General features: G+C 37.3%; 1 protein-coding gene across 2 annotated transcripts; it reads right to left on the bottom strand.

Annotated features, from left to right (window-relative positions):
* Window positions 1-290: 290 nt before the first annotated feature.
* Window positions 291-25,009, bottom strand: LOC132194457 (collagen alpha-1(IX) chain-like). Of its 2 annotated transcripts, none has more exons than XM_059615743.1 (26): window positions 24,852-25,009; window positions 10,096-10,172; window positions 8,604-8,811; window positions 7,939-8,155; window positions 7,447-7,617; window positions 6,746-6,817; window positions 6,086-6,163; window positions 5,404-5,502; window positions 5,059-5,104; window positions 4,944-4,996; window positions 4,697-4,816; window positions 4,534-4,641; window positions 4,285-4,417; window positions 3,507-3,658; window positions 3,414-3,450; window positions 3,287-3,349; window positions 3,021-3,226; window positions 2,755-2,818; window positions 2,633-2,685; window positions 2,393-2,578; window positions 2,258-2,315; window positions 1,932-2,075; window positions 1,727-1,828; window positions 1,043-1,132; window positions 842-988; window positions 291-781 (listed from the first exon to the last, which is right to left on the bottom strand). In XM_059615743.1, exons 1-26 carry the CDS (start codon window positions 24,866-24,868, stop codon window positions 666-668), a joined length of 2,817 nt encoding a protein of 938 aa, XP_059471726.1. In that variant the 5' UTR covers window positions 24,869-25,009; the 3' UTR covers window positions 291-665. The 2 variants fall into 2 exon arrangements, with proteins under 2 accessions (XP_059471726.1, XP_059471727.1); XM_059615744.1 differs by lacking the exon at window positions 1,727-1,828 and adding an exon at window positions 1,435-1,536.
* Window positions 25,010-26,987: the final 1,978 nt, after the last annotated feature.

The raw sequence follows: 26,987 nt of genomic DNA, 5'->3' as shown, positions 1-26,987 counted from the left end.
TGTTCATAATAGTACAATTTTTTTTTCAATTTTCACCTTCATAATATCCATCTCTTTTTTTATTTTCTACCCCACTAGAAAATTTATAAAAATTATAATACAATAACTGTATCGAGAGAATTTTTTAATAAATAAAATAAAATATTAAATCTAGACTTATTCAGAAGAAAATTTCAAAAAATAAATATAGTCAAAATGTTTTTTATTTAATATTGTTGTTTTATAATTTTTCCTCCGTTTGAAGCCCTACTTGGCGAAAAATGATAAAAAAAAAAAAAAAAAAAAAACATTGTGCAGACATTTTATTTTGATTTCTTTATTATTCGTCTATTCCGTGTCATGTTACATAATTTATTAAAGTCACTGGTTATGGCACTCTCTGGTCCTTGCACAGTAAATCTCCTTGTATATTTACGTTTTAAAATTATATCAAAAGCACACAAACATGACTCCATGTGGTGATCAATATTTAATAATTATTACTTATTTTTTTCATCATGAGTTATCCAACGTTATACAAATTTAGGACCTGCTTTAATAGCTTAAGACTAGCAAAATTATTAAAATTTAATTCCACCCACCCCTTCACTCTGTTGTGGCAAAAGAGTTCTTGGCAGTGAAACGTGAATTATTTAATTAAGTTTGCGTCATGGAGGGATGCACCTTCACGGTCCTTTCGAGTTTTCTTGTCTTGCGGACTGGATGTTGTTAGCGTAATTGCAGTATTCACAAAAACCAGGTGGACCCTGAGGGCCTGGTGGTCCCCTAACTCCAGGCGAGCCTGAAATTTGCATGACAAGTTTTACTTAACAAATACGAAAAATTAAAGCTAAATATTCACCTTGTCTGCCTTGCTCGCCTCTGTCACCTGGTCGACCCGGCAACCCTACACCAGTTGGACCAGTTTCACCTGTGTGCCCTCTTGGACCTGGTGGCCCCTCTATTCCAACACCTTCAGGCCCCCTCTCGCCCTTTTCACCTTTCTCACCTAATTATTTTAGAAGGTGTTTAAATAAAATAAAATATAGTCTCAAAAATTTACCTTGAGGTCCCATTGGACCTACAGGACCCTGAGCTCCGGGAAGTCCAGTGAACCCTCTCTCTCCAGGTAGACCGGCAGGACCAGGGTCACCTTTTGAAAATAATCAGTAAATATGAGCACACAGGTTAGCTGATTAATGGAATCAAATAACAAACATGCAAATTTATTATAAAAAAGTGATATTAAATCGGGTTGATAATTTAGGTGTTTTCAAAACGTGCATAAAGAACAAAAAAGCAAATTAGCGCATTAATCAAAAGCAGAAAAGATGCTGGCCAAATGTACGTATGTACGAAGTCGAAATTGTGTGATCCAATCAAATGAGAAGGCTGGACATAGATTTTATTGATTCCATTAACCCTGCGACCTGTGCTGCTTAAAATTGTAGCTACCTGGGATCCCTTTGACCCCTATTCTGCCAGGTCTTCCAATCCTACCGATACCAGGTGGACCTGGGGGCCCTCGAACATCCTCAATAAACTCCGCCAGCCTCTCTGTGCGACACGCATAATTTTCGTGTTATGTTAATCAAGGTGAATAATCCCGCCTCCAAACCTCAGTCATACACAATGGGGGTAAATAAAAATGCGTATGGGGTGAAAATGGAACATAAGCCAATGAAAGGTTGCGCCTTTGACAAAGCTCCAAGCTCTGCATGCCTGTCGAGGACAGAGAAATTCAAACCTGGAGATCCCTGAAGGCCGGCAGGGCCTTGCCGACCAGGCCGCCCACGACCTGGTGGACCTGGAGGGCCTACGAGCGTAGATGCGTATTCCCTTATGTAATCTGAAAATTTTATCAGCAAAGAGGGCTCGATCGTTACAATCGGCACTCGTTTTCCCCATAAAATGGCCCAAAATCAAAAAGAATTTCAATTTAAAAAACATACCTCTTATCACATTGATGCACAACTCCTTCACCTCGGCTTCGGTGAAACTCCGGCCGGGGGGCCCCACAGCTCCGTGCAGACCCGGTTGCCCCCTCTGACCCTGAGGACCAGGCAGACCAGAAGGTCCATCTTTCCCAGGGAGGCCTAAAAGATAAAATATTATTCCATTTAAAATTTTAAAGAATATCTATTTTTTGGTAGTAATTTTTGTTAAAATAATTTTAATTAGGAGAAATATTTAATATTTTAATCCGACGTTTGAATGTTGACGATAAAGAATTAAACTAGTCAGCTCGCTTCACAAGTGTGTCAAGCAGGTTGCATACCCGGCATTCCCGGCTGGCCTTCTGGTCCTCTTTCGCCGTTTGCTCCGCGCTCACCAGCCTGTTGTTGAAAATGACAATGGATTAATAGTATAAATTATTTCTAATTGTAACAATAAGATAAATTTAACAAATTACCGGTCCTTGTGGTCCCGGTGGCCCTCTAGGACCCATAACCGATTGAAAGTTGCTGCTGTCGGATACAGCATTGCTTGTAATTGTGACCATTTCACCTGGTGGACCGGGTGGACCTGCAGGGCCTTGTGATCCAGGTTTCCCTGGCAGACCAGGTAGCCCCATGGGACCGGCAGGACCTGACGTTCCCTAAAAAATTACAAAATTTTTAATAATAATAAAAAATCTAATGATAATGCTTACTGGAAGTCCAGGAAGGCCTCTTTGACCTGACGATCCAGAATCCCCTTTTTCTCCTAATCAACCCAAGTTTATATTATAATTACGCTGTAATAATTAATAAAAAAAAAATTCTTGAACTTTACCTTCATCTCCTTTTGGTCCAATTTTTCCATTCGCACCAGGAGTTCCGGGTTTTCCTGCTACACCCTTAAAAAATAATTCTACATAAAAATTTATCACCTTTCACTTGAAATAACCATAAAAAAATTCAATAAATGGACTTGGAATTTTAAAAATTTATATCTAAAACAATAAATAGCAACACTATATTTGGTAAATTGTGTAAATGACAAATCTGAGAGGGAGTATTTAGTTGATAGAAAATTGATCACTAAACTAATAAACTTACTGGAGAGCCGTGTGAGCCCTTCTGCCCTTGGTCCCCTTTCTCGCCTCGCTCGCCTCTTCGACCTTCTTCACCCTGAGGCCCTTCTCGGCCAGGCATTCCGATGAGTCCGTGCGCCCCCGGAGGACCGGCATCTCCTTTTTCTCCTTTGTCTGCTTTCTCTCCTCTTTCACCTTTGTCACCCTTGTCCCCGGCAGGTCCCGGTGATCCTAATCAAATATCAAATTATATTCCAAACCTTCTTTAGTTTAAAATAATTGTAAAATCACCTTCAGCTGCCGCGGAACCTGGTAATCCGGGGTTACCATCCAGACCGGCATCTCCCTTTCTACCTGAAATTTTATTTAAAATTTTACTGGTAATTTAACAGGGATTGTAGCAAAAAAAGGAACTCACCTTCCTCGCCTTTTGGACCTGGAGGGCCACTTGCTCCCTAAAACGTCAAGATAAAACACTCATTTGAATCTTTTCTACTTAAAACTTCCTTACTGGTGGACCGATTAATCCAGGGGGGCCTTGCGGGCCTATCAGGCCTCGGTCACCTTGGTCTCCCTTTTCTCCATAAGCACCTGGCGCACCATCTTTTCCGGGCAGGCCCCTTAACCCATCTTTCCCATCAATCCCCGCATCTCCGATTTCACCTAAAAATACACTTCAAGTCAAGCGGATGGATGAAGTGCTCCACAAAATGCATTGCCGCAGCAGCTGCATTTTCGTGTTGTTTTTGTTAGCTTGTCAAGCGCAGGCAAGAGGTCATGTGTTCTGTATCGTCAGGAAATTGGGACAGTTTACAAAAACTTCTTTGCACCTAAAGAGCAGATCGCCAGTTTATTGTATGAACGCTAAAATTAATCTTCTCTCAAAAATCCAGCACAAAACATTTCAATAGTTTACTAAATAGGCCTTTCAATCTCTTATTTATGCTTACAAACTACCTATTTAATTCAAGACACGAAAATGTGTCTATTTTTACTGACAAATAGGACCTCTTTTTATAAGTGGCCATCGAGGCAGCAGCATCAAGATTATAAAACAATAAAATGTATTTTTATTGGTGTGTGTGCGTAGGCAGGTCTGCTGCTGATTGAAAATAAAGGGTGATCAAAGCAGCTATAATGATTCAAAGGAGTGGTCCATCCATACAGCACAAATTCATTGATATTCATGACCAAATATCTGTGATAGGCGTGCCTTTCGAATTTTTCGCATTGGCATCCCATAAATATGGCACACACACACAAACGTGAAACAACATTTCAAACTCTACCTTTATCTCCCTTGCTTCCTCTTTCACCGCGCTCGCCTCTGTCACCCTGGGCGCCTTTTTCGCCAGGTACTGCGTCAACATTGTTACTGATAAAGCTTGGTGCGCCCGGTGGACCTGCAGGCCCTGTCAAGCCCTGAAAGTTTTCGATCAATCTCCAAATTTCAAAAATAATTTATTGCATTTAAAAATAAAACGTTTTTTACCGGGACAAGATTAATTTTTCGGATAAATAAATTATTTGCAATTTACCTGTGGGCCTGGATCGCCTTGGTCGCCCTTTTCTCCTTTTGAACCAAGCCTTCCTCTAGCACCTGCGTCACCTTTGTCCCCCTTCTCACCGTCAAGTCCTGGCAAGCCCTAGTTTTATAAAAGAAGTTAGAAGATAATTAATTATAATAAATAATAATCATACAATTGGTCCGGGTGGGCCTGGAATCGATTCACCCTCGATGGCAATGGCATCCCTTCCAGGTAGTCCGTCGGAACCCCTTTCACCCTTTTCACCCAAGTCGCCTTTAAATCCTAACTCGCCCTGGTTTTAAAAAAATTATTACGGAAGTTGAAGATTAATGTTGTTAAATATGCATAAGTGAGAGCTATTAATTAATTTGCTCTCCGTAAGACAAGCGATGCAAATTATATATACAAGTTATAATTACCCTTTCTCCTTTCTGACCGGCTCGTCCCGGTAAACCCTGAGGCCCTATGGCGCCTGCAATAAATTGAAAGTTAATTTATTGCGCGAGCCCTGCCTTTGTTGACTTTGTAACCCACCTGGAATCCCTCGTGGTCCTTGAGCACCAGACTCACCAGCTACGCCCCAAAAAGTGATGAAACATACAGAAAGTGAACTTGAAAGGTAAAATCTTCAGTTTTACTAAAATTAAAATGTAGCCACATGCAAAAAAATAGAAATAAAATGAACTCTTCTCCACTACAAAAAAACTGACTATATTGGAAAGGCTTTACAAACTCTACAATAATTAGTAGTTATTAAAGAATTTTATTTAAAAATATGTTATTCATTATAATCTTTTTACTTTCAAATTTATGACTTGCAAAATTTTCAAGTGTTAGGCATGACGAAAATTATTAAGATGCTCATGCAAAAATGCTTACTGGCACTCCGGACTCTCCCTTCTCGCCTTTGTCACCAGGGAACCCCGGAACCCCTATTGGTCCTCGAGGGCCGATTGGACCTTGCCGCCCATCTTTGCCCTAAATAGCATTACTTTGTTAGTCTCAATACAATAAATAATGTGCGCCTAAACAGCTGTCATTCTCTCTTTCGAATAGGAAAAAGCCAAAAAAGAACAAGTCCAAAAACTATCTAAAAGTTCAGCAAGCGCTAATGAGTAGAAAACCCCGACACGTAAAAATTTTTATTCTTAGAAAACCTACTGGATCTCCTAAATCACCAGCAATGCCTTTGGTGCCCTAAAATCGTTCAACTGAATTAGAAATTTTGACGTAAGTAATCCTAATTAATCTGAAAGGAAATCTGAGCGCCGCCGCTGCTGGTACCACCTGCCTGGCGTGTGTGGTCCAGTCTCTTGCTTGGTGCCCAACTTACATGGGCCACTTGAAAATCAATTAATTAATTCACCTGCGCGCAAAAAGCGACAGTCAGCACTGGGCACACACACAATTTATGCACCGATAACACCACATTTCACTGTTCGGCTGCTGACAGAGAAGCAGAAACAAACCGCTTCCAGTTCGCTCTTTTATTTATGTATTTGTAAATATATATCACACTCCGTGAATCGGAGCACGAGATAAAATCGCAAGCCCTACTTACGTTTGTGCCATTGAGTCCAGGTGGTCCTTGAGGACACACTGTCTGATCACAAGATCCCTCGGCAGCTTTCGGTGCACTCTGCAAAAGCACATTAATCACGTAAAGCGTAGAAATTTATTCATCCTCTGCGATGAGTAGTGGCTTCGTCGTTCAAAGATTTTTTGCAAGGGGTCATGTTTTGCACAAGGTATAGTGCTACTTGGTGCTAACCAGCGCTAACGAGCAGAAGGTATTTTTACACACACACTCATTTGAACCGAGTCAAAAAATTTTAACTCTAAGTACTCGTGAATCAGATTTATGTCATAATTCCGTTGCAAACTTGTTTTTTTCCCTCGCAATGACTGGTTTATTTCTTCCATCTCGTTTGCAAGATTATAAAAAAAGGCCAATGACCAAAATAATACCGGATCATAAAAAAAAAATTCCTGGCTATTTTTATGAGTGCCAACTTTTCATCCTCTGCACAGTGTATAAAGGAGCAGAGGCCGCGATAAAAGAGGATAAAATTTTAAGTAGCAATCGCTGAGTAACGACGAGAGAAAAGACACCCGCGTCTGTTTTTCCACTCGAGAGCGCGTGGGTGGCAGAAAGATTAAATCGTTTTTTCTGCACATTTCGCGAGCGCCAGACGCGCGGGGATGGATGCACCATGCTTACAGGAATTTCGCCGCACGTCTCTCGCTGCGGTCTCTCCGGGTCGCAACTTAGCACCATCCACTGCAAATCAATCTGCAAACAAATATTTCAGCGTTTGGTTAGTGCGTGTTTGCTCAGTGACTTTGTTAAAATAAAAGAACGCGCCAAGATGAATAAGCGAATTATATCTCTGGCGCGACATCTTCCCCACATGCTTCGGTTCTCAGAAAGCAGCGAGACTTGCAGCAGCTTTTAGTGTTGTACTCTCGGTTTTATAACGCACCGACACATTTATTATAATGGAGAGAGCAGAACACACGACCGGGCTACAACATACCCCCCGTGATTTATTAGCAAAAAATGAGTGCATTATTTCGCCGTAACAATAATAATAAATACACTGCATTGTTTATTTATATATCATGCAAGAAGTGCGGCCTTGGGGCAGTGTGAGTAAGTGCGTTCTTTCGCAGAAATGAAAAGTAAAAAAATGAAATTACATTGTATGAATGAATGGAACACTGAGAAATGATTTCCGTCGACAGAGGCAGGGCGAAGGCGAGACCGCGACTTTTGATAAAGTTCCATTGTCAAGTAAGGCACTCGGACCGATATTTCACTGCCCCGGCCGAGACGCACATTCTGCCTTGCAATCGTAAATAATGGTCCATTTTAAGCGAGCAGCAACTACATTATGATGAATGAGCGCCGTTTGTTCTTACCGGAACGGTGCGCCTGCCGTTGGCCATCTTGGAGATTTCGATTTTGCCGTTGACGTCGATGGGCCCTCGCGGCTGCAGGCTGTGCTCCTGCGTCCGCTGGCAGTCCACGTACAGCTCGACCCTGTCCCTGAACACGCCGAAGTGGATCTTGTGCCACTCCTTGTCAAATATCTGCAAAATCAGACGCGCAAATTTTTCGCTCAGCCTCCATGTTCACTCCCACGGAGGCTTCTCGGATTATTTTTTATTAGGTGTAATGTTTCTGGTTACAATTGACATGGAGATTTTAAAAGGGGGGACTGTATAAAACGAGAGAGAGATTATCTTCACGAGCGCGCGACGCTCTAAACAAAAGTAGTGTATAATAAAAAAAAAAAAAAACTGTGTGCTGAATGAAGTTGCCAATTATGCACTACGGGGGACAGTTTCAATTTATGCGTGTTTAGTTTTCTCAGCTCAACACCATCGCAGGATTGTAAAAGTTTATCTTACTGGAGGATCCTTGAAATACAGGGTCTGCAGTCTACCCTCGTAATTGACGATCGAAAACTCTAACGTCTTGTTTCTGCCGTGAACGGTTATGAGGAACTGGGGCCTGTTTTGTAAGTCAGTCATCCTGAGGATGTGCCACCGATCGCCGGGCAATCTGCGCGCCCGGTATGTTGAAATAAAACTAAATTCTTCTGGTAAACCCAGAGGGAACACACTCCTGAAAAACAAATTTAATTCTTTTATCACATATATGTATATTTTTAAATATTGAAATTAAAATATCATACAATCAATAAGATGCTCAAAATGATAGATAGGCTTTGTGTCCTTGTTGAATTAATTAACTTTTTTTCATTTAATAATTTAAATGTTTAAAAAATTTCGTTGAAATATTAAAAAAATGGCTCTACCATTATTAATCACTGTTTGCTACCCAATTTATTTATTAAGATGTTAAACATAAAATTTCTAAAGAAAAAATTCAATCAACAAGCTATTTTCTGATTTGTCTTCAATTTTTTCGTATCCAAAATTAAAAAGTGACATTAAAAAAAATGGCAAAAGGATGAAGCCTATTTATACTTCTGCTAAATTAGTAAATTCAGATTTTTCTCAAAAAAATTTTTTTTTATCTTGCTGCACTTGAGAAAGTATGAAAGTGTAACCTGGTGGGTAGTTGGAGGTCAGCATTGTTATTGAGTCTGTAAGCAGTCTGCATCCTGTTTGAGCCCCTGACGCGAGTCACGCCAGGGTACTGGGTCTCCGGCAGGTCCAGCGCAAAGTTGCGAATAAAATCAAAGGCCTGCAGGTCATCCTCGCCGGGTTTGTAGCCAGCGCATGGTCCATTCAGCTCCACGTAATTGTTCTCGCTCTCTGTACTCGTGACACACAACAAAGTCGTGCATAAATTCATCGTTTCTTTTTTAATTAAATCGAAAAAAAAATTTATTTTATATTTCCGCGTCTTAAAAAAAAAATCGTGAAGAATCGCATCTCATTTGTAAACACGAAACAAAGCCTCATTAGGTTTGTAACAGATACACGTCTCTCAAATTGAAGAATCGGCAAACGGCTAAATCCAATTTACTGATAGAAATCTAAAGAGCGGAAAAAACACAGCGCCGCGGCACGTCCCATTTGAGACGATCATTTCAATAAGTATGGACCACCATCAGGCCTAACTAGGTGTGTGGGTCGACCGGGGATTTATTCAAATTGCATAGACACACATGTGTTGTGTGTGTTCGCGGTAATCAGTGTGTAAACAACAAGGGCGTGTTTTGCCGGACGACGCACAGGCCCGGTTTGTTTTTAAATTATTCGATCGGTAGAATAATGTAATTATCGCGTGCCGTGACAACTCCATGCACTCAACATCTGCCGAATCAACTGCCTTGAATGAATGGCTCGCCGTTGACCTAGACTGACCTGACCCAACTCATTCAGCTGGCCTGTTTTTTGCTGTCAAAGTCGTTTCAAGCGGGAAAGTGAAATTTTATTAATGGCTTCATTTGCTTTTAAATGAGACGGCGGTTTATGTTTCCTAATTTGAAATGCAAATTTTAATTGCGAATTTTTATTGATCGTTTAAGACAATTTAATTAACCATTAACCGTATGAAGTAGATATATAAGCACAGTCTTATAAAAGCGATTTAGCACACTTATTTTAATGAACTTTTAAGTTTATTTGTAATAAAAACGCAATTAATTTTTTGTGATGCAATAAAGGTAAAAATTTTTTTATAATTATATATTGCATTTAAGAAAAAAATCATTTTGTCGCTTGTATGAAATTTAAATTAGAACTAATTTATGTCTGAAGTGATCGCATCTCATTTAACGCAGAACAAGACTGTATTTTTAGCTCATGAACTCATCGCCAACAAGAAAATCAAATTAATTCATCACTCACGACGACTCCGACCAAGTGCTGGGATTACAATGTAGCACTACATTTTTCATTGGCCACTAATAAATCAGCGCTATGTTTAGACTTAAGTCACGCGCGGCGGTGCACTCACCACTCTCAAGACCACGTAGCTCAACGAGCATTTATTATTTTACTCTTAATACGCCCGCCGCGATTAATTATGTTGTCTGTAGCATGAGGCCTTGATCAGAAAACCAAGAAATTCGTCACAATTCTTAAACTTACGAGCTTCGACCGCTAAAGGGGAAGTCAACGCCGCCGCCAACAGAACAACCACTCCAGAGCTCATCACCCTTCCAAACCTGCAAAACGAATGGTTGAAAATTCAATTATTTTGCTTGCCAGATTTTTATAGAATTAGGTTTGTTAAAACGATTGTTGACAAGTTAAAAATTTCAATTTTTCCGAACTTGCGTGTTGCTTAACTAATAATTACTCTTCTTCTGATAACTGATTCTATTTAGTTATAATATTTGACAGTTTTCTTTAAACAAAAACAAAAAATTCATCATGCTATATATTTAGTTATCCATCTTCTATTTAAAAATAAAATATATTGCAATACTTAGAAAAATGATGTATTTTTTGGAACATTTATCCTTGATAAGGTATTTTTATTATTATTAATGTTGTACGAATTTTATATTAGTGTTTTTTTTTATTATATTATTATTATAATTATTATTCCACCAATGCTTTCGGAATTTAATATCTACTTATCAGAAAATGATATGAATCATAATCATACACATCCTAATACACAAATTATTTTAATTTCTAGCATATTTGTCTTTACTTCCTCTTGGTAGTGCTGTCAATTTATTATTTTTAATAATCAAATTTTTTTACAGTGTATAAATTAGAATGTAATATTACCATGCATTTTATAAGGAATAAATAAATAATATTAATTGTACCTGACAGATTAAAAAATATAACAATATTATTATATTATAAAATATTTTCTAACTTAATTTATTAATAAACAAAAATATAAACTGTTTATAAAATATTAAACATATTTTATTGTATCTATTGTCTAATAAATTGATAAAATCAGTTGTCAAGTATTCCCATCGTCTCGACTGCATTTGAGTGAAAATTGAGAAAAAGCGACAGCCGCATAAGGAAAAAGTGACACACATCACTTGCCGCGCCGCCGCGATTCTTTGTTTGGCAATCCCGACCTCTTTTCACGGTCCATTGATCAAATTGAAAATAATTCTTGCGATGGGATCCGCTGAATAAATAATTTCCGTGCGAGTGGAGTTAAAAATATGTTTTGTTAATGTCAGAGCCAGGCCGCGCCGCGAAAGAAAAGCTGATGTCATCTCCGCCTCATAATTCAAGGGGCAACTCTCATCACTTGCACGCGCGACTAATAGCGCCGTTTTTACGACTCATAAACTCACTTTTTATTAGGAAAAAATATATGTCGAGCACCAAACGCAACGCATATTTATAATTGGCGAGACGGTAATTAAAAATAAACATGTTGCTGCACTTGAGTTATGAGCTTCTGGCAACACACAAAAAATTGGCGACTGAAACCAGATTGTCTTTCTATCGTCACCACACTTCAATTGAAACTGGAATTGATCTCTTCTCATAATCATAATTATAGTGAGCGGTATGAATAACGCATTGATTTATTAAATGACATTTATTTATTGAATTATTGTCTCGTATGTGAGAAAAAAAATGTGGTAATTTTAGTTTTTGTCTTAGATTTTAGGGAAAATTTATTAAGCAAAACTTAAAAATCTAACTTCTTGGCATACAAGAATATTTTTTTAAATTATTATTTTTCTTTAAATTTGCCCAAAATTATTCACTGCAGGAGAAATATAAGTAATATTATGTATTAAAAGGTGATTTCTTCAGTGAAATTTATTTTGAAAACAGTTTTATTTTCCTAATCTTGCTGAGAAAAATAGATAAATCCGGCAAGCCAATAATTGATTCTCCTAACTTGCGGCACATTATTATTTACTGGCGCTAATCAATAGAATCTCATACTTGTAATTTTTCGACTCATTTTAACAAAAAATAAATCAAATTTGATGCTTCACATGTATGCCAATAATTGCAAAGCTCGCGGTTTTACAGCGATAGCTCTCTCCACTGAGCGGCAGTTTGAATGATCATTTTTCATAGGGCTGCTCTGCAAGTATATTACGACCCATAAATTATCCTATTCGTGAGCTACAAATTGAATTGGTTCACGTACTATTAAGTGAGATGGGCGGGTAATATGGTGCCATTATTAAAAAGGTCGTGATCTCGCAGCCTCGCTCTCCAGTATAACTTAATCTGTTCGCGAAATCAAATCAAAGAAGCGTTGAGCTGCAGGGAAGTCGTGAATTTTGCTTGTCCGATTTCTCTCTAAGCTAAGGGATTTAATTGAGATAATAAAATTACTATTTTTGTCGTTCTGCAGAATCAATGGATGTATTAATCACTCCAATGAATGTAATATTCGGTTCTGCGGGCGCAAAAGACGCAACAGAGCTTTTTGCGGATTGAGCTTGGAATGACGATCTTGAAGAATCTGTCCAAAAAGTAGAAAACGCGCCACTTCTTGATGTGTTTCACGATGTAGAAGTTTGCCAGTCGAAAATACACAAACGTGGCCATAGTCATGAATAAAAATCTGGTCAGGAGCTTGCAGTTGGCGCGCAAGGCCTCGCCTGGGGTATCCATGTAAAATATATTCTTCATCATCTGGCAAGTCAGGAAGACCAACCGTATCTTGTTGATGAAGCCGATGAAGTACAGGTTGACCAAGGTCAGAACCACCTGAGCCACGCAATAAAGGGCGATTTCCTTCTTACTAGATCCAGGAGGGCACTCTTGTGGTTCTTTAGGTCGAGCTGCGTTCAGGTTGTCGTAAAATGTGATGAGTTCTGTGGCGGAAGAGCTGCGATCGCCCTCAGCAGGGTCAACCTTGTTGGGTTGGTCGTCAACCTGAGGAAGTGGTTGAGGGGCTCCAGTGGTGCTGCAAAGGGTCACGATTTTTCTCGTGATCCAGTTTGTCATCAAGATTCTGACAATATCAAGCATTTTGAAGTAGAGTGTGCCAAAAAAATGTATGAACCAAACAGTTGAAATGCAACAATCGTGATTAAATTCAAACTGTTGATATACAAGGCACAAAATTTTGACTGTTGGCAGGTGCGCAGGTTTTTTTCTTTAAATTAAATTCCAAGCCCGCCAAATCTCATATTCTACTGCAAATCTTACCAAAAAAATGTAATATATTAATATTTGGAATTAAAACAATAATTTAATAAGGAAGACGATTCAAAGGCATAAAACCTGACCCAGGACTACTTAACCTACCAGCTAAGATAGTTAAGCCCATGACTCTGACCCGTCAATCCATTTCACTATTGACTTATGCCGATCAAGACCAGCGAGTCAATTTTGCCTAGACCTGGTTAATAGTCTTTTGAGTCGCCCTCAATAATATATTTCTAGAAAATAAATTAAGTTCGATATGTTTATTTATTTTGCACTAAGCTCTTCCTAATTGACTTTTTTACTTATTATGACTTTTTGCCAATGATGACCTCATAATATCATAAGAAATTAAACTGACTGAATGGCAGCCCTGAAATATATAGCTATGGCGAGGATCAAACCAAAATTATATACCTTTGCCTTTAAACAAATACCATGATTATTATTTAAACCGCCTCGGGCTGTCTTCTTAAAAAACCCAGTGATTAAGAAAATAACATCGTGCTTCTCACACTTGAAGGCGAGTTATTGAATTGTAAGGATTCTAACAGCCACAATCTCGGCGCCGATTTTTCACCAATATTCGCCACACCCTTTGCAAACAATGCTCAAAATAGCTTAAGTGTCATTTCATAGGCGAAATTAATGACGGTTCCGTTTTCCTTTTGTTGTTCAACATCAAAGGACTAACAAAAATATTTGCTCCTCTGAATAGCAAAGGGAAGAAGAAGAGAAAAAAAACGCAGAAAAAACCGGCGAGATTATGTGGGTGATAAAATGAACAGTGTTTGGAGTCTCTTCTGTCCGAGGCACTTTTTCGAAAAGAAACAATTTGTCAGAAGAGTACATTTACAAGCACACTCTGGCCGAGAATAAAGGGACGAGCGAAAATAATCATCAGCAGCATGAGAGCGAATAAATCAGGACGAACAATGGGTGCGATTGATAGCATCAAGCCTGCTTTTCCCTACAAGGCAACTACGAGCCCCATGACTGTATAGAAATATTTTAATTTGCGTGTATTATTGTTGTGCGCTGAGACACAAAGCACGTCATTTAGCACCTTAAATACACCCAACACACAGCTTTGCCGCGGCGTCCAAGAGATCGGCCTTTGAGAGGCAGGTTTATTGCACGCAGGCGTAAAATTAATACCATCGTGGCATTATCATAATGCGGAATTATTGCCAAGAGCTGCCAACTTATTTCAAAAAAGGGAGTTATAGGAATTATGTGCTGAAGTGCCAGAGTTATTGTGGACAAATTTTAAGTGGCAACAAATTTGGAGATACATAATCTCTTGGTGAATAATGTTTCAAAAGAGCAAGGTAAAATTAAGTCAAAAGTTGGGTTAAAAAGTTGATTATCATTTATTTATAAACGCATATTTATTTTAATAGTTTTGTTTTTATCATTTTTTAATCTATTATTATCTTTTATTTTTAAAATTCACTCACTTGTTGTTTATAATTTTAATATTTTTATATTAATTTAAAATATTTTTATTGTTCTGTATGTTCACTTGGTTAAATTATTATAAACAATTAAATTTCAACTTTTGATATTTTTTTCTACTGATATAGTCTAATTTGAGTAGTGTCAAGTGAAAGAAGCGATGTGAAATTTTAATATTCACGATTATATCGCACCTATCCAAAATTTGCTAAAAAATTTCGATAGGATTTACAACTAAAATAAATAAATTAATGTGATATTCAAATTTTTAAGTTAACAAAGAAAAAGTGTTGAGTGAGATTCTTATTTTCACTTATTTCAAACCATTAAATTTATTTTTATTTATTTATCCGAAAAATTAGAATGGAAAATTAAATTAATAAAAAATAGGCAAACAAAAGGAACTCCAACGCACTATTCTTAAGTTTTCATTCAAGCCGTTTTAACTAATACGAGGACAAACGTCAAGCATATTCGTTTCTCAAGCTTGGCAAGCAATTAAGAAAATTATTTCTGCATGAAGTCGCTCACTACAAGCAGCTTTAAGGCACTCCTCTGACAAACTGAGCGGCGAGTGGTGCGTACCTACTCATTGCAGTTAATAACGTCCGACAGACACACACACACTCTTAAAATAAAAGAGCGCCAGACACAATTTTATCTTGTTCGAATCACACACTATAAACATTTATATGCCATCGAAAAAAGTCTATTTTCGCTTCGAGTTTGTGCGGCTGGTATTTTTATTGTTGTAATCAATCTTTGTTCAGTGGGTGGAGCATTGTAATTGGATTACCATTCTTCGCGCTATCAAGATATGCGCGATGATGGCGAACGCAGAGAATGAAAGAATAAGAGCTGCTGGATGTAGAGATTTGCATATAGATTGCAGCTTTAATTAATTCAAATCGAGAGCAGACGAGGAAAAGGTCAGTGTCGTGAAGACTAGCTTCTTCTCTTGTTATTGTTGCGATAAAAAATTGTCTCTCGCGTGTGCGATTTATCATAAATGAAGACCTGTGAGTGATGTCATTTCGCGCAGCAATTCTTATGTCATGCAGGAAGTCGCCGAATTTATTTGCTTGCAAATTTTATGGCCTGGCGCGCAACAAAGCTCGGTTTTTTTATGATTCTCTTTTGCTCACAATAACGCGAGCGCGGGCAGCAGTGGAAAGAAATTTGAGATTTCATTGACCTTTGTGTCACCTTTGTTGGCGTCGTTTTTCTGTAAACACGCGTGTACTTTTGCAAATAAATATAATAACGATAAGTCTACGACCAGTTTCGAGTTTGACCCTCAACCTCAATGCCAAGGTTCAAGGAAAAATTACTATGAAATCAGTACTTTTTTAATTATGATCCCTTAATTTGCTCTAATTACATTTTATTTATAGATACGAGAAAAATCAGGTGTTGGAAAAATTAATTTCATTTTGAGAAAAAAAAAACTTAAACAAACCCTTTAAATTTTACCATGTAAATTGTGAAAATTTGAAAAATTCAAACACAAAACACAGTTAAAAAATTATTTAAAAAAACGATAAAAGAATTAAAAGACCCACTTTTATTCTCAAAGTTAAACAATTACACGATTTTTTTTATCGTGTCTGAAGTCTGAAATAAAACTTTTATTTTACTTCGTACACGAAGAATCACACGGCTGACCAAGACGAGCCTTGCGTGTTTGTTTGGAAGTTAATGAATGTGATATTTTAAGACAATTCATTAGCGTGGCGATCTGCGGGTAGTAGCGCAAATCTTAACCGCTGCTTTCGATTTTTTTCTCCTCGTTTTGGAACGGGTTTAAAACCTGTATTTATTTTCGGCCCGCCTGACGTGAGAAATGGACATATATGAAAATTACCGAATTATTTTTGTTAATTACACGGGCTTGCTCGTCTCTCGTGCTCTCCGAGAGTTGCAGCAGAGAGTGGATTGGGTTACACAAATTAACGCATTGTACACGGATCCTTTTTCGGTAGGTGCGCCAATCTTTTTTGAGAGAATTTTCCCGCGACCATAAGAATCCAAACTCAGTGGAGTTGAGGAATTTTCAGCCAAGGAGCCAAAGATCTGGTCAGTCGATACGCTAACAAATTATGTCAAACTTGTTCTTCTCCAATTTCACTAATTTTGGCCATTAGATATTCACGATTGATAAGCAAATGCCTCCTCAAGCGTTTTCTCTCTTTTCTTTCAGACAAGCGGTGCAAAAAGGGCGCGATTTTTACAAGAACCTCTCCACAATGGGCCATAAATTAATTATTCCCTCTCGAACAGTACGCGCTGGTTGAAGAATGTACGAGCAAGTGCTTGTAAAACAGCGTTTTATTAACTCCTCTATATCCTATGCAAAAGCTCAAACATCTAGTTCGCGGCAGTTGGAATTTATCTGCCGAGCATCTAGACAGACAGCGGGAGAGAATCGATTCTGAAATTAGTCGGAATAAATTTAACGCTCTGCTATTAATTAACAAGGAAAGAACCTCCTCTCCAGTCTGAAAGTCCAAAAAATTCGCGCACGCACGCACGGAGTGAGAGAAAAAAAATCGCTTGACGTTTCTGTCTGTCGTGCAATTAGCTAATTAATTAAAATGCAACAGGCGTGAAGTGCGTGGGCAAGGAGCAGAGCACATATATCTCATTAAAGAGTTGAAATGGAACGCTCACGATTTTAACTGGGATCACGACCCGCCGTCCAAAACGACGAGAAGGACGTGGTCATGCATATCAGATGCCTCAACTCACACTTTTTTTTTTAGCTCTTACAAAAGAGAAAATTTGACTTTGATCAAAATTGTGTGATAAAATAAAATTCAATGTCAAAGGCCCATTATTTATAAATAAATTGTTTCGGAGACGTCCACCGAAATTAAGCGATTTATGAAGAAAACTGTAAATCTGTCAATGTGTGCTGACGTTTTTGAGAGATCATTTCAAGCGGAATGACGCCTGGAAATCATTCTTCTGACATTCGAAGGGCAAAGATGGGGTTTTCGTTCATGTTTGTTTTTATTGTGCGGTTATCAGACCCACAAGCTCGCACCGGTGCGTGTATTTTGTTTCAAACGAGACACGCTTGGCCATTGACTTGCAGGTAAATAAATGTACATTCAAGTAAGTTAGTCCCTTTCGACTTTTTTTTCTTAAAATTGTTTACAAAATACACACTGAACTTGCATATTTATAAACATTTTTAGCAAAAATACAAAGAATAAAATTAAAAAGTAAACATGTGTATATTTATATTTTTTTAATTTGATTAACTTTTATAAATGCTAAAAACAAAAATATTTTTAAGTGAAACAATTAAATCGAATTAAATATTATATTTTACCATTTTGATAATCAGTTTCATCGCTTCACAGCATCAAGGAAAATAATTTATTGACATTGAAAAGTGGTTATTGAAATTATGTAAAAATATGCACCATTATTACATAATGAGAAATTGAGACTTCAAGAAGCTTGAGTTTGGAGTTAGCCATGGGATTTTTGCTAATGTTGGGACGAAGCAAAGTTCAAGTGCTCGGTCCATTCGCTGCGGGCCCGCGAGGCTCATTTTAACAAATTACCCAAAGCCTGGCAATAATAAATTAGAGGGAAACGCAAAATAATTCACACTGGAGCTACATGCTTTTTCCGCACGCCGGCTATTGATTAATTAACTCCTTCCAAATTTTTAATCAGTGGGGATTTGGACGCGTCACGGCAGGGTTCCACCTGCGAAGAGAAAAATAACGTGGCGGCGGCGCACGTTTTGGCGCCCAAGTGCCGCAGAGTGAGAGCTTTTGGGAAGAGAGGTGCAAATAGCTCATTACGTCAGGAAATTCAAGGAGTGTGTTGCGAGAAAGAGAGAGATTCCATCTCGACACATTAGCTCTTTTGACGCTTATTAAACTTTGGCTCCGCAGCGATGCTTATCGCCATATGCGTGAAAAATAAATTGAGCAGAAAAGTGTATTAGGGCTTTAAGTAATGAGCGCTTCTGAAGTTTGACACTCACAAAGGTTTGAATAGTCAAAATAAAAATAAGAATCTAATTTTGTTATGTTTAAAGGTGGTGAAAAAAATTAATAGTGAGCAATTGTGAGCAACTTATTAATATCAATTTTTTTTATTAAAACTAAAAAACTAAAAAACTTTTTATTAAACTATAGTTTGAAACCCTTTAAGTTATTAACTTTTTAACTTTGTAAATCTCTCAAATGCTCTCAAGTGGAAACCGTAAGAAATTTTTGAAAAATATTTTTTTTCAAAATAAAAATATAGATTTTCTATAAATTTTTATCGCTAATAGTGTGAAAATAATTTGGATTTTTACCGCGAGACCTGCGAAATTTGCGCCTCTCCTGTTAATCATCGGCCTCGGCAGCACTGTGAGAGTGGAAAAAGTACCTAGAGATAAAAATGCCATCAAGTGTGCCTCTGCCTATTATGTTATTTCGCAGTGCGAGAGACGCGCCGTGGTATGCAAAGAGGTAAACAGGACACCACATGCATGGGGGCTGTGGCCCTTTTACGTTTAATCTTTATCTCGCACTGGGGGGCCTCACTCATTTTGTATTTGATAGCAAAACCGAAAATTCCAACCTCAAAACAAATACCACCTCTTCTTATTGCAGAGAAGATCTTGGCGTTTCATATACATATTATGGTATGCGTGTTGCCACTTAATCACTCAATAATGGTGCCATTTATGTGGCATACTCAATACACGTTTGACCTCACGCAGTAGAAGTCGCTATATATTGATTTTGATTTCCTTGTAAACTGGCAGCACAACATTTAACCTGCAATAAAATTGTCAATATTTTTGCCATTAGACTTTCAGCGCTTTGTAAATTTTTTTAAGAATAAAAAAATTTGTATTCTTTTTCGTATAGTGATTGATTTCATAAATAACTTTATAAACTTTGTTTGCTGCTTAATATCAAATGGCAACATAGTCACGCGCACCAGATGGGTCACGGACCTGTCTAATAATAATAATAAAGAATGTGCCCATTCAATTGGTATTAATACAGCTTAGCACGGCGCGGTTTGAATAAAAGATGTCAAATCAGAAATACGCTTTGACAACTCCAACTGTGATATATTGCCCTCAGCTTCCAGCAAATCCCACACCACTTACTTGACATCATTGTTTTTCCAGCGGCGATTTGAAATATTGCAAAACTCAGAAAAGCATTTATACACAATATACAAGTTTCCATATATGGGCAAAGGATTTGATAAATTTTACCAACGTATTCACGCAGCCCTGCTTTTGTATGATTAATAATAAAACGCATTATATCGATAACATAACAAAAAGGAAATTTTATTATATTATTTTAATTAAAATTTAATTTAATTTTTTAACTTCAATAATTTTTGAAAGGAGTCAAATTTTCATGATTTGAGATAAAAAAAATATTGCACTTCTATATTGGATAAAACGGGCGTTCAATGAATGAACCAAAAGCATTTTTTCAATTCATCACAATCTCTAGAAGTGCAAATTGCTTTGCTTATTTGTATCAAATGAAGCTACAACTCAGGAAATTCCTGAAGATTCTTTTGGCACAAAAAGTGAACTTTCGATGAACCTTTCTTTCATCCCTTAAGAGTGCCGAGAAATTGTGTGTATTTAAATTCAAAGATAAAAAGCATTAATTACTAAAAGTATGGAACCTTTAATATTATTTTCGGTTTAGCTTTTGCCATATTGTTGGGAAACAGGGTGGAGCTCGCAACTTATTAATATTTGCTAGGAGAGCAAACTCATTGAGAGACTGCACGAAAACGAGAAGGTAAGTGACTTGGAAGATTGAGTTCACATTTCATCAAAAGAAACTCCCGCTGCGCCGCTTTCATGAGAGAGCCCTTCCAAAAATCCCCAAGGGATCTCTGACGGCGGCGGTGATCAAGCGAGCGCCTGCAGTCAGTCAAGCCAGTCAGACGGAACGCAGTGTTATTTCATAGAGATCTGGAGTGACGGTAATGAGTGCAAAACGCCGAGCCCCCGCACCATCAAAAATGCAAATCAAGCTCTCTTGCTTAGTTTAACGAGCCAGAGAAGCTGCGGTGCAAGGGGTGGTGGAAATTAGAGGTAATGAATGTCTTAATTTAAGACACTCACGAATGTGTTTTGTGTTATTTGCACAGCCAGAAACATGCTAGACATCGAGTGTTTCTTTGGGCATTACTTAAATCTTGCTGTTTATACCTGGGCAAGACACGGATATTTCATCTGAACGTCAAAAATTTCAACAATGATTAAAGAATGTGGAAAGAACATCGTCTAATTAAAATAATTTTTAAAAAGTTGAAAGTAATTTATGGTAAAGGATTATACATAAATAATTAAATAAGATTTTTTTTATAGGATCATTATTAGGGAAATATATTTTCAAGTAGAGCGTAAATTTGTATAAAATGTATAAAAACTATAAGTAAAGAAAATCTTTCAATATAATAAATTAAATATTAATTGAATTTTAATACAAAAAAATGAATTATATTTGCATAGGTAACAACAAATAAAAAGAAATTGAGTTTTTGTAAAATGTCTCTTTTTCATATAACTCAGTTTTTTTTCAATGCACAATATTTTTATTTGTACCTTCAATTTTGACTAACTGATTTTATTATTTTTCTTTAATTCGAAAATGCAGTTCAAATTCCATCACCCTGCTGGAATGCACTACTGTTGGAGGTGAATGGTGTTTTCGAGATGACTCAGCTCAAGTTAATAAATCTGACACATTGAAATAAAAGAGGTGATTAGAGAAAAGTATTGTCAAACAATCAAAAACACCGCGACGCGCGGTTTAAAAGCCTTTTACGATTGCTAATTGACATAATAGAGAGAGAGGAGGATAATGAGGCTCCGTGAAGAGAGCAGAGGTACAAAATCCAAAGGCAGAAAAGATGACGTTTGAGAATTACAACAAAAAATAACAACTTGAGGAGCCGAGGCGCCTCTCCTCCTTTACAAACATTTCTGGCGATATATTTACGAGACTCGCTCGCTTGCTCGTCGAGGTAAATTAAATAATAATATTTTGTTTCTCTCTCTATATTTACCTATTTTATTATCGCACCCATCTCTATTAAGCCGCGCGCGCTCAAAAAGTTGCTCTGCCGTGTTTAATTTGATCCATTTACACTAACCGGCTGAAAATAAAATTTTCTCGTCTCCCCGCCTCGCATAAATAATTCGCAGGCCGCCATATGCATAAAAAATTTGACTTTTCTCTCCCCGAGCGGGGTATCAAGTTTTTCTGGATTTTAATTGATTTATCCCCTCTGATTTCGGCTGCAGATAATTGTTGTTTCGCGGTGTCTGCGTAATAAATTCGCCAGATTTATTCAATTAAAATGGAAATTAATTCGGTGGTCTAGAAACAAAAAATCATTTCCTATAGAATGATTTTCTCAACGTCGAGACTTGTTACGTTGTCTCTCTATAATCCAGCCGGACCACAAGGCGCGCATGAAAGGTCGCAGATTCTCTGTTTCACGGGTCAGAGGAGTTGGAAAATTTATTGTGCTCCGACAAAGAGGATGAAATCATGCCACAGCTTGGCCGTTAAACATATTGCAAGAATCCTTTCAAAAAATAGCAAGGAATTTTTGAAATATTTTCATTGTTTTGCCCAGTATTGAGGACAGATAAAATATGAAAAATGCTGGAAACCCAGCAGAAATAAGTTCTTTCTTAACTGATTTTTCCAGATTTAAAAATATCAATTATAAAATCATTTGTTAATTTTTTCCAACAGAAAAATGTTTTTTCAATTGAATTATTTTACATTTATTATTCAATGAGAAATTGATATCATTAAAAACTTAAACTTCCATTGAAAAAAGATTTAACGAGTTTTGTTTTTTTAAATTTCAATTTTCAATAGACATATTTTAAATGAAAAATTAATTTGTTTTACTGCACAATTAATATTGGAATATAATTGCTCAAAAAGTATGAAATAAATGATTTAATACTTAAATTTTTAGGCAAATTGTGACCTCCATTTATTTCCCTATTAGCATACAGAATGCATATATCTCTATAAAACAAAATTTCTCAGCGTGCACTGAAGAATCTGTCATGCGAGTTGCCTCTTGAATAATCATTTACGAGGCGGCGCGCTGCAAAAGCCCTTTTTCACCCGTCAAATCTGATTATTACACGGAAATTTGAGTGCGCGAGAGCGGCCGCAAAAGAGCTTCTCTTTGGCAGTAGCCTTTCTATCTGTCCCTCTCACTCGCTTCAGACTACAACGGAGAGCGAAGATGCCTTCCTTCGGCCCATCTCTGCGCGCTGAAATAACAATTCTCTAGCACGGCAGGAACCAGCACCGGCAAAATATATAATTGCGTCACTGTTGATACAAAGCATGTGTTCGCCGCGTAACAATAATAAAATTCAGCATCACCGGCCGGGGGTGTGTAAAGGCGGTTGTTTATTGCTCGCAATTTTGAGGAGAACATTCCTTGCGCGAGAGACTATTGACCTAATTCCCGAAAATTGGTGCACGGCACAGTAATAATATTTGCTACAAACGTTGAAAATTTTAAAATAAGTTTTAGTGAATTAATTGTAAACATTTTATAGTTTATAATGATTTAAGCTGATAAAAATATTGGATTGATGTAAAAAGATAATAGTCAAATTATAAAATTTTCACTGATTGTTCATACAAAATTTTGAATTAAAATTTTATTAGTAACAAATCTCTCAGAATGGGGAAAATAATAGTGTACTAAAAGTGAGATATTGTTTAACAAAATAATTTCATTTTTCATTAATCTTGTGAGTAATTTATGAAATCTAAGTCAAAAAGTTATAAAATTGTGAATTTAGGCAATTATTTTTTTTCCACCTAAGTTCTTTTTGGTGATTGCATGCACATTAATTATCATATCTTCTCTGTCGCACAAAACTGTCTGAACTCCGCGTGAGGCTATCGCACTGTTTGTGATTTTAAAGGAATATGTGATTAACAATTTTAAAATTTTTCATAAAATTATTTATTTATTTAATATTTAAAGAATTTTTAAATGTTTTAAATAAAATATTTTTGTTCTTCCGAAGTAAATTATTAATGGTATTAATTTAACTTCTTGATTTAAAAAAATTCTCCATTTTCAGCCTTTTTTATCATGCTGTATCTCTCAGAACTGAAATTTTGATTGCATCTCGAAAAAGCAGACCAACTCACGGAAGTCGAGGAATCCGCGATGTCACACGTATATATTCGCGTGTGCGTTTGTTTTCGAGGCTCTTTTATTGTTTTACGACGTGGATTACCGTTAAAAAGGAGACTTTTCACGTATCACCGTGCGCATGTATAATTATGCGCTGTAAAAGACGACCTTGCTCCTGCAGTGATGCTTCTTGATTTCTTTCCCGATCAAAAACACGCGAAATGCGGCGATTTTTTAATAAAATACGCAGCAAGCGAGAGACAAGCGCGGATTACATTTATTATATAAACGCAAGAGTGTCTCTCTGGGGCCGAAGACACTTTTCCTCGCCGACTTTCGGTAGGCGGACAGGTTGTTCGAGGAACGAATGAGATTCCTTGTCTCGCGCTGGTGCGCACTTTGCAAACGGGAGCTGATTATACGCACGTATATTTTGAGCAAAATCATATACAAAGTAGCTGCCGTTCGAGGTTGTTGTCCCACACCTCCAGTCCGAACAAACCGCATCTGGCCACGTGAGAGCTTTTAGTTAGGACTGTGGCTGTTCTCGGAACGAGTGCAAAAGAGAACCACTTAATTTTCACATAATGTCTGCACGGCCAAGTCCAATAAGGGACCGAAAAAGATTCACCAATCGATTTACAGATCTAATTGATGGCTTCATTTGCAGCAGAAGTTGACCATTATGGTATTCAACGCGGAAAGCCTACTTATTCAAATTCAAAATCTGATTTGCATATTGAAAGTACCAATTGAGAATTTAAAAAAAGTTATCTCTACTTTTATTCAGCGATGAAGATTGTAAATTTTCTGCTTTATTTAACGCCTCTGATGAACTTAATGGACAGCCCGTCTGCAAAAATGGAAACTGTTTGACGAGTAGAAGTAATGAATCTGACCACAATTGATGAACTATTGATTGGAGAAGTAGCATTTGTTGTGGTCGCTGGCGTCAAATTTCTCTATTGTTGCTCCCGACTAATAATTTTTTTGTCTGGCATTTGCCACATTTCGGATCAATGAACGATCAAGTTTCATTTTAAAATTAAAAAAAAAAAAAATCTTTTTGCCAAAAAATAATTTCTTACCTGGTCGAAGGGGTCATTTTGGGGCTTCAGTGCGGCCCTGCAAGTCCAGCCACCATCCAGCTACGCGTTTTTCCGCGCGGGCCGAGAAGTGATCCAGGGAGGTTTTGCTGCCGACGAGGATGAGCGACTTGTGAATCCTGCGGCCGGTGTCGGGGGGCTCCTCTTGAGCAGCGCCGCGTCACGAGCGAACCTCCAAATGGAGCGTCCCACCACCGCCGCCGCCGCACCAGTCGACCGACGGCTCGCCGAGCACCACCTTCAGAGGACTCGACCTTTTCGCCTGCTCTGCTGCAAGCGTTCGCTGCCAAAAAGCTGCTTTTTCGCCCAACACGATTATCTTCCTTTGTTGCCTTCCAGCTGCATGAAACTGAAAATAAAAAATACTTTGGTTGCCCCTCATGAATTTTCTCCCGTTTCATTCTCTCGGTGCTCGGACATTATTTTTAACTCTTCTTAAATTAAAAAACGAAAATGTTCGCGGAAATTTTCATTCTCTATGTATATACGCAAAACAGCCGCGGCAATAAAACTGCAATAAAATTATAATGGTCCTGCGGGAGGGCTTTTTTTATCTTGATTAGCTATTTATCCGCGGCTTGCTTACACACTTTTTCATTTGCACCTCCATTAAAGACTTTGTAAGGCGCATGGGGCCAACATTAGGAAGGTGAAATAAACGTGCATCGCAATCATAACTCGCGCTTTTATTGCACGTCCGCGGCGGCTACTAATTAGAGCACATTTGCCTCTGGATCTCATGGTGAAATTGCGGTAATCTCTATCGTGATCACCACTCTTAGGACGGGTAAACTGGCCGCACGGAGATAAATTCTTCTACTTTGCACATACAAGGATGAAAAATTTATGATCTTTAGATATTTTATTATTTAATCATTCAGTTTTCAAAGTTTGATAAATGATATCTGATAAAATTTTGTGTCAGATATATATTTTATAGATTTATAAAAACTGGACAGCTTGGGACTATTCAGGTCAGCTGAGAAATGTAAGAGGCAAATTGATTTCAAAATGCTTACTTAAATTTTAAATTTATTAAATTTAAAGCGCCTTATTATATTATAATTTATTCTTGATTCATGTAAAAAAATTCAAATCCACAATTGATAATCAGCAACGATCTCTTAAGTTAACTTTATTATGTTAAGTTACATGATTATATATAAAAAAAAATTAAAGTTTTAATACTATGATTGGTCTAATTGTTTTCTCTAAAACATCATAGAAAATAAAAAATGTGTTAGTAAATAATTGTTATTTATAAAACAAAAATTGCTATAGTTTATAAAACTAAAATAAATATTAATAAATAAATAGACAATTTATTGAATAAATAATAAATATTATTAATATGCTATTTAACAACATTATATTCACATGGCTTATATAGCTAAAACTGAATTAATAATTTCCAATCATTTTTTGCATAAATAATTACCGATATCTCAAATTAAAACTAATTAATAATCTTCATGAAAGCACTAAAAATTGTAGAATTAAAAAAGGTGCCAATTTTATAATTTGGTGCTTTTTACTTTAAAAAAGCACGTAAATATGCAAGTTTCAGTTGATCACCCAATTTTCTGCAAGTCTACTTTCAACAAACAGAACGGAAACTCTGAAATAAATTTCTTTTAAACGAGTTTCTGTCCCTTAAAAAAGAGCACATTTCAAACAAACTCTGTCATTGAGAGACGAAAAAAGATGCGAGTGTTTTCTAATAGATTTCTGTGTACAATCGAGTTAATTGTCCCCTGGGCCGAAAATAGCCTCGTTGGTGCTTGACGAGGATGTGAATGTAACGCTTAGGAAAACAAATATTCATGTCGAGCGGCGGAGGAATGAGCAGTGCCAAATTAAAGACTGACTTAAGCGCAATAAAATGCAGAAACCACCTGGTCCAAAGGGAAAATTCCGGCGCGGCAAAGACAAATAAATGCGGTGGCGAGAGTGACGCGCGCGCAACGAGCGCGGATTCATTCATCCCACGGATCCTGGTGGTGTTTGATATAAAATGCCGCAGATGTGCTTAGGTGTATACGCGCGAGATTTATTTATTTTCCGACTGAGATTCCGGCGCGTTTATTGTCGCTCTTTTACTATTATTGCAGCGCGTCT

The sequence above is a fragment of the Neocloeon triangulifer genome, unplaced genomic scaffold, assembly GCF_031216515.1.
Source record: "Neocloeon triangulifer isolate White Clay Creek 2 clone unplaced genomic scaffold, ASM3121651v1 ptg000006l, whole genome shotgun sequence".
NCBI classification, from domain to species: domain Eukaryota; kingdom Metazoa; phylum Arthropoda; class Insecta; order Ephemeroptera; family Baetidae; genus Neocloeon; species Neocloeon triangulifer.
Note: the sequence above shows the minus strand (reverse complement) of the source record. Positions and strands in the feature narration are given on the sequence as shown.

Excerpts from the sequence above, each read along its gene's own strand:
- LOC132194457 (XM_059615743.1), bottom strand. Across the intron at positions 2,686-2,754 it reads TGGACCAAAAGGAGATGAAG|GAGAAAAAGGGGATTCTGGA; the intron begins GTAAAGTTCAAG and ends TGGGTTGATTAG. Across the intron at positions 2,579-2,632 it reads GAGGCCTTCCTGGACTTCCA|GGAACGTCAGGTCCTGCCGG; the intron begins GTAAGCATTATC and ends GTAATTTTTTAG.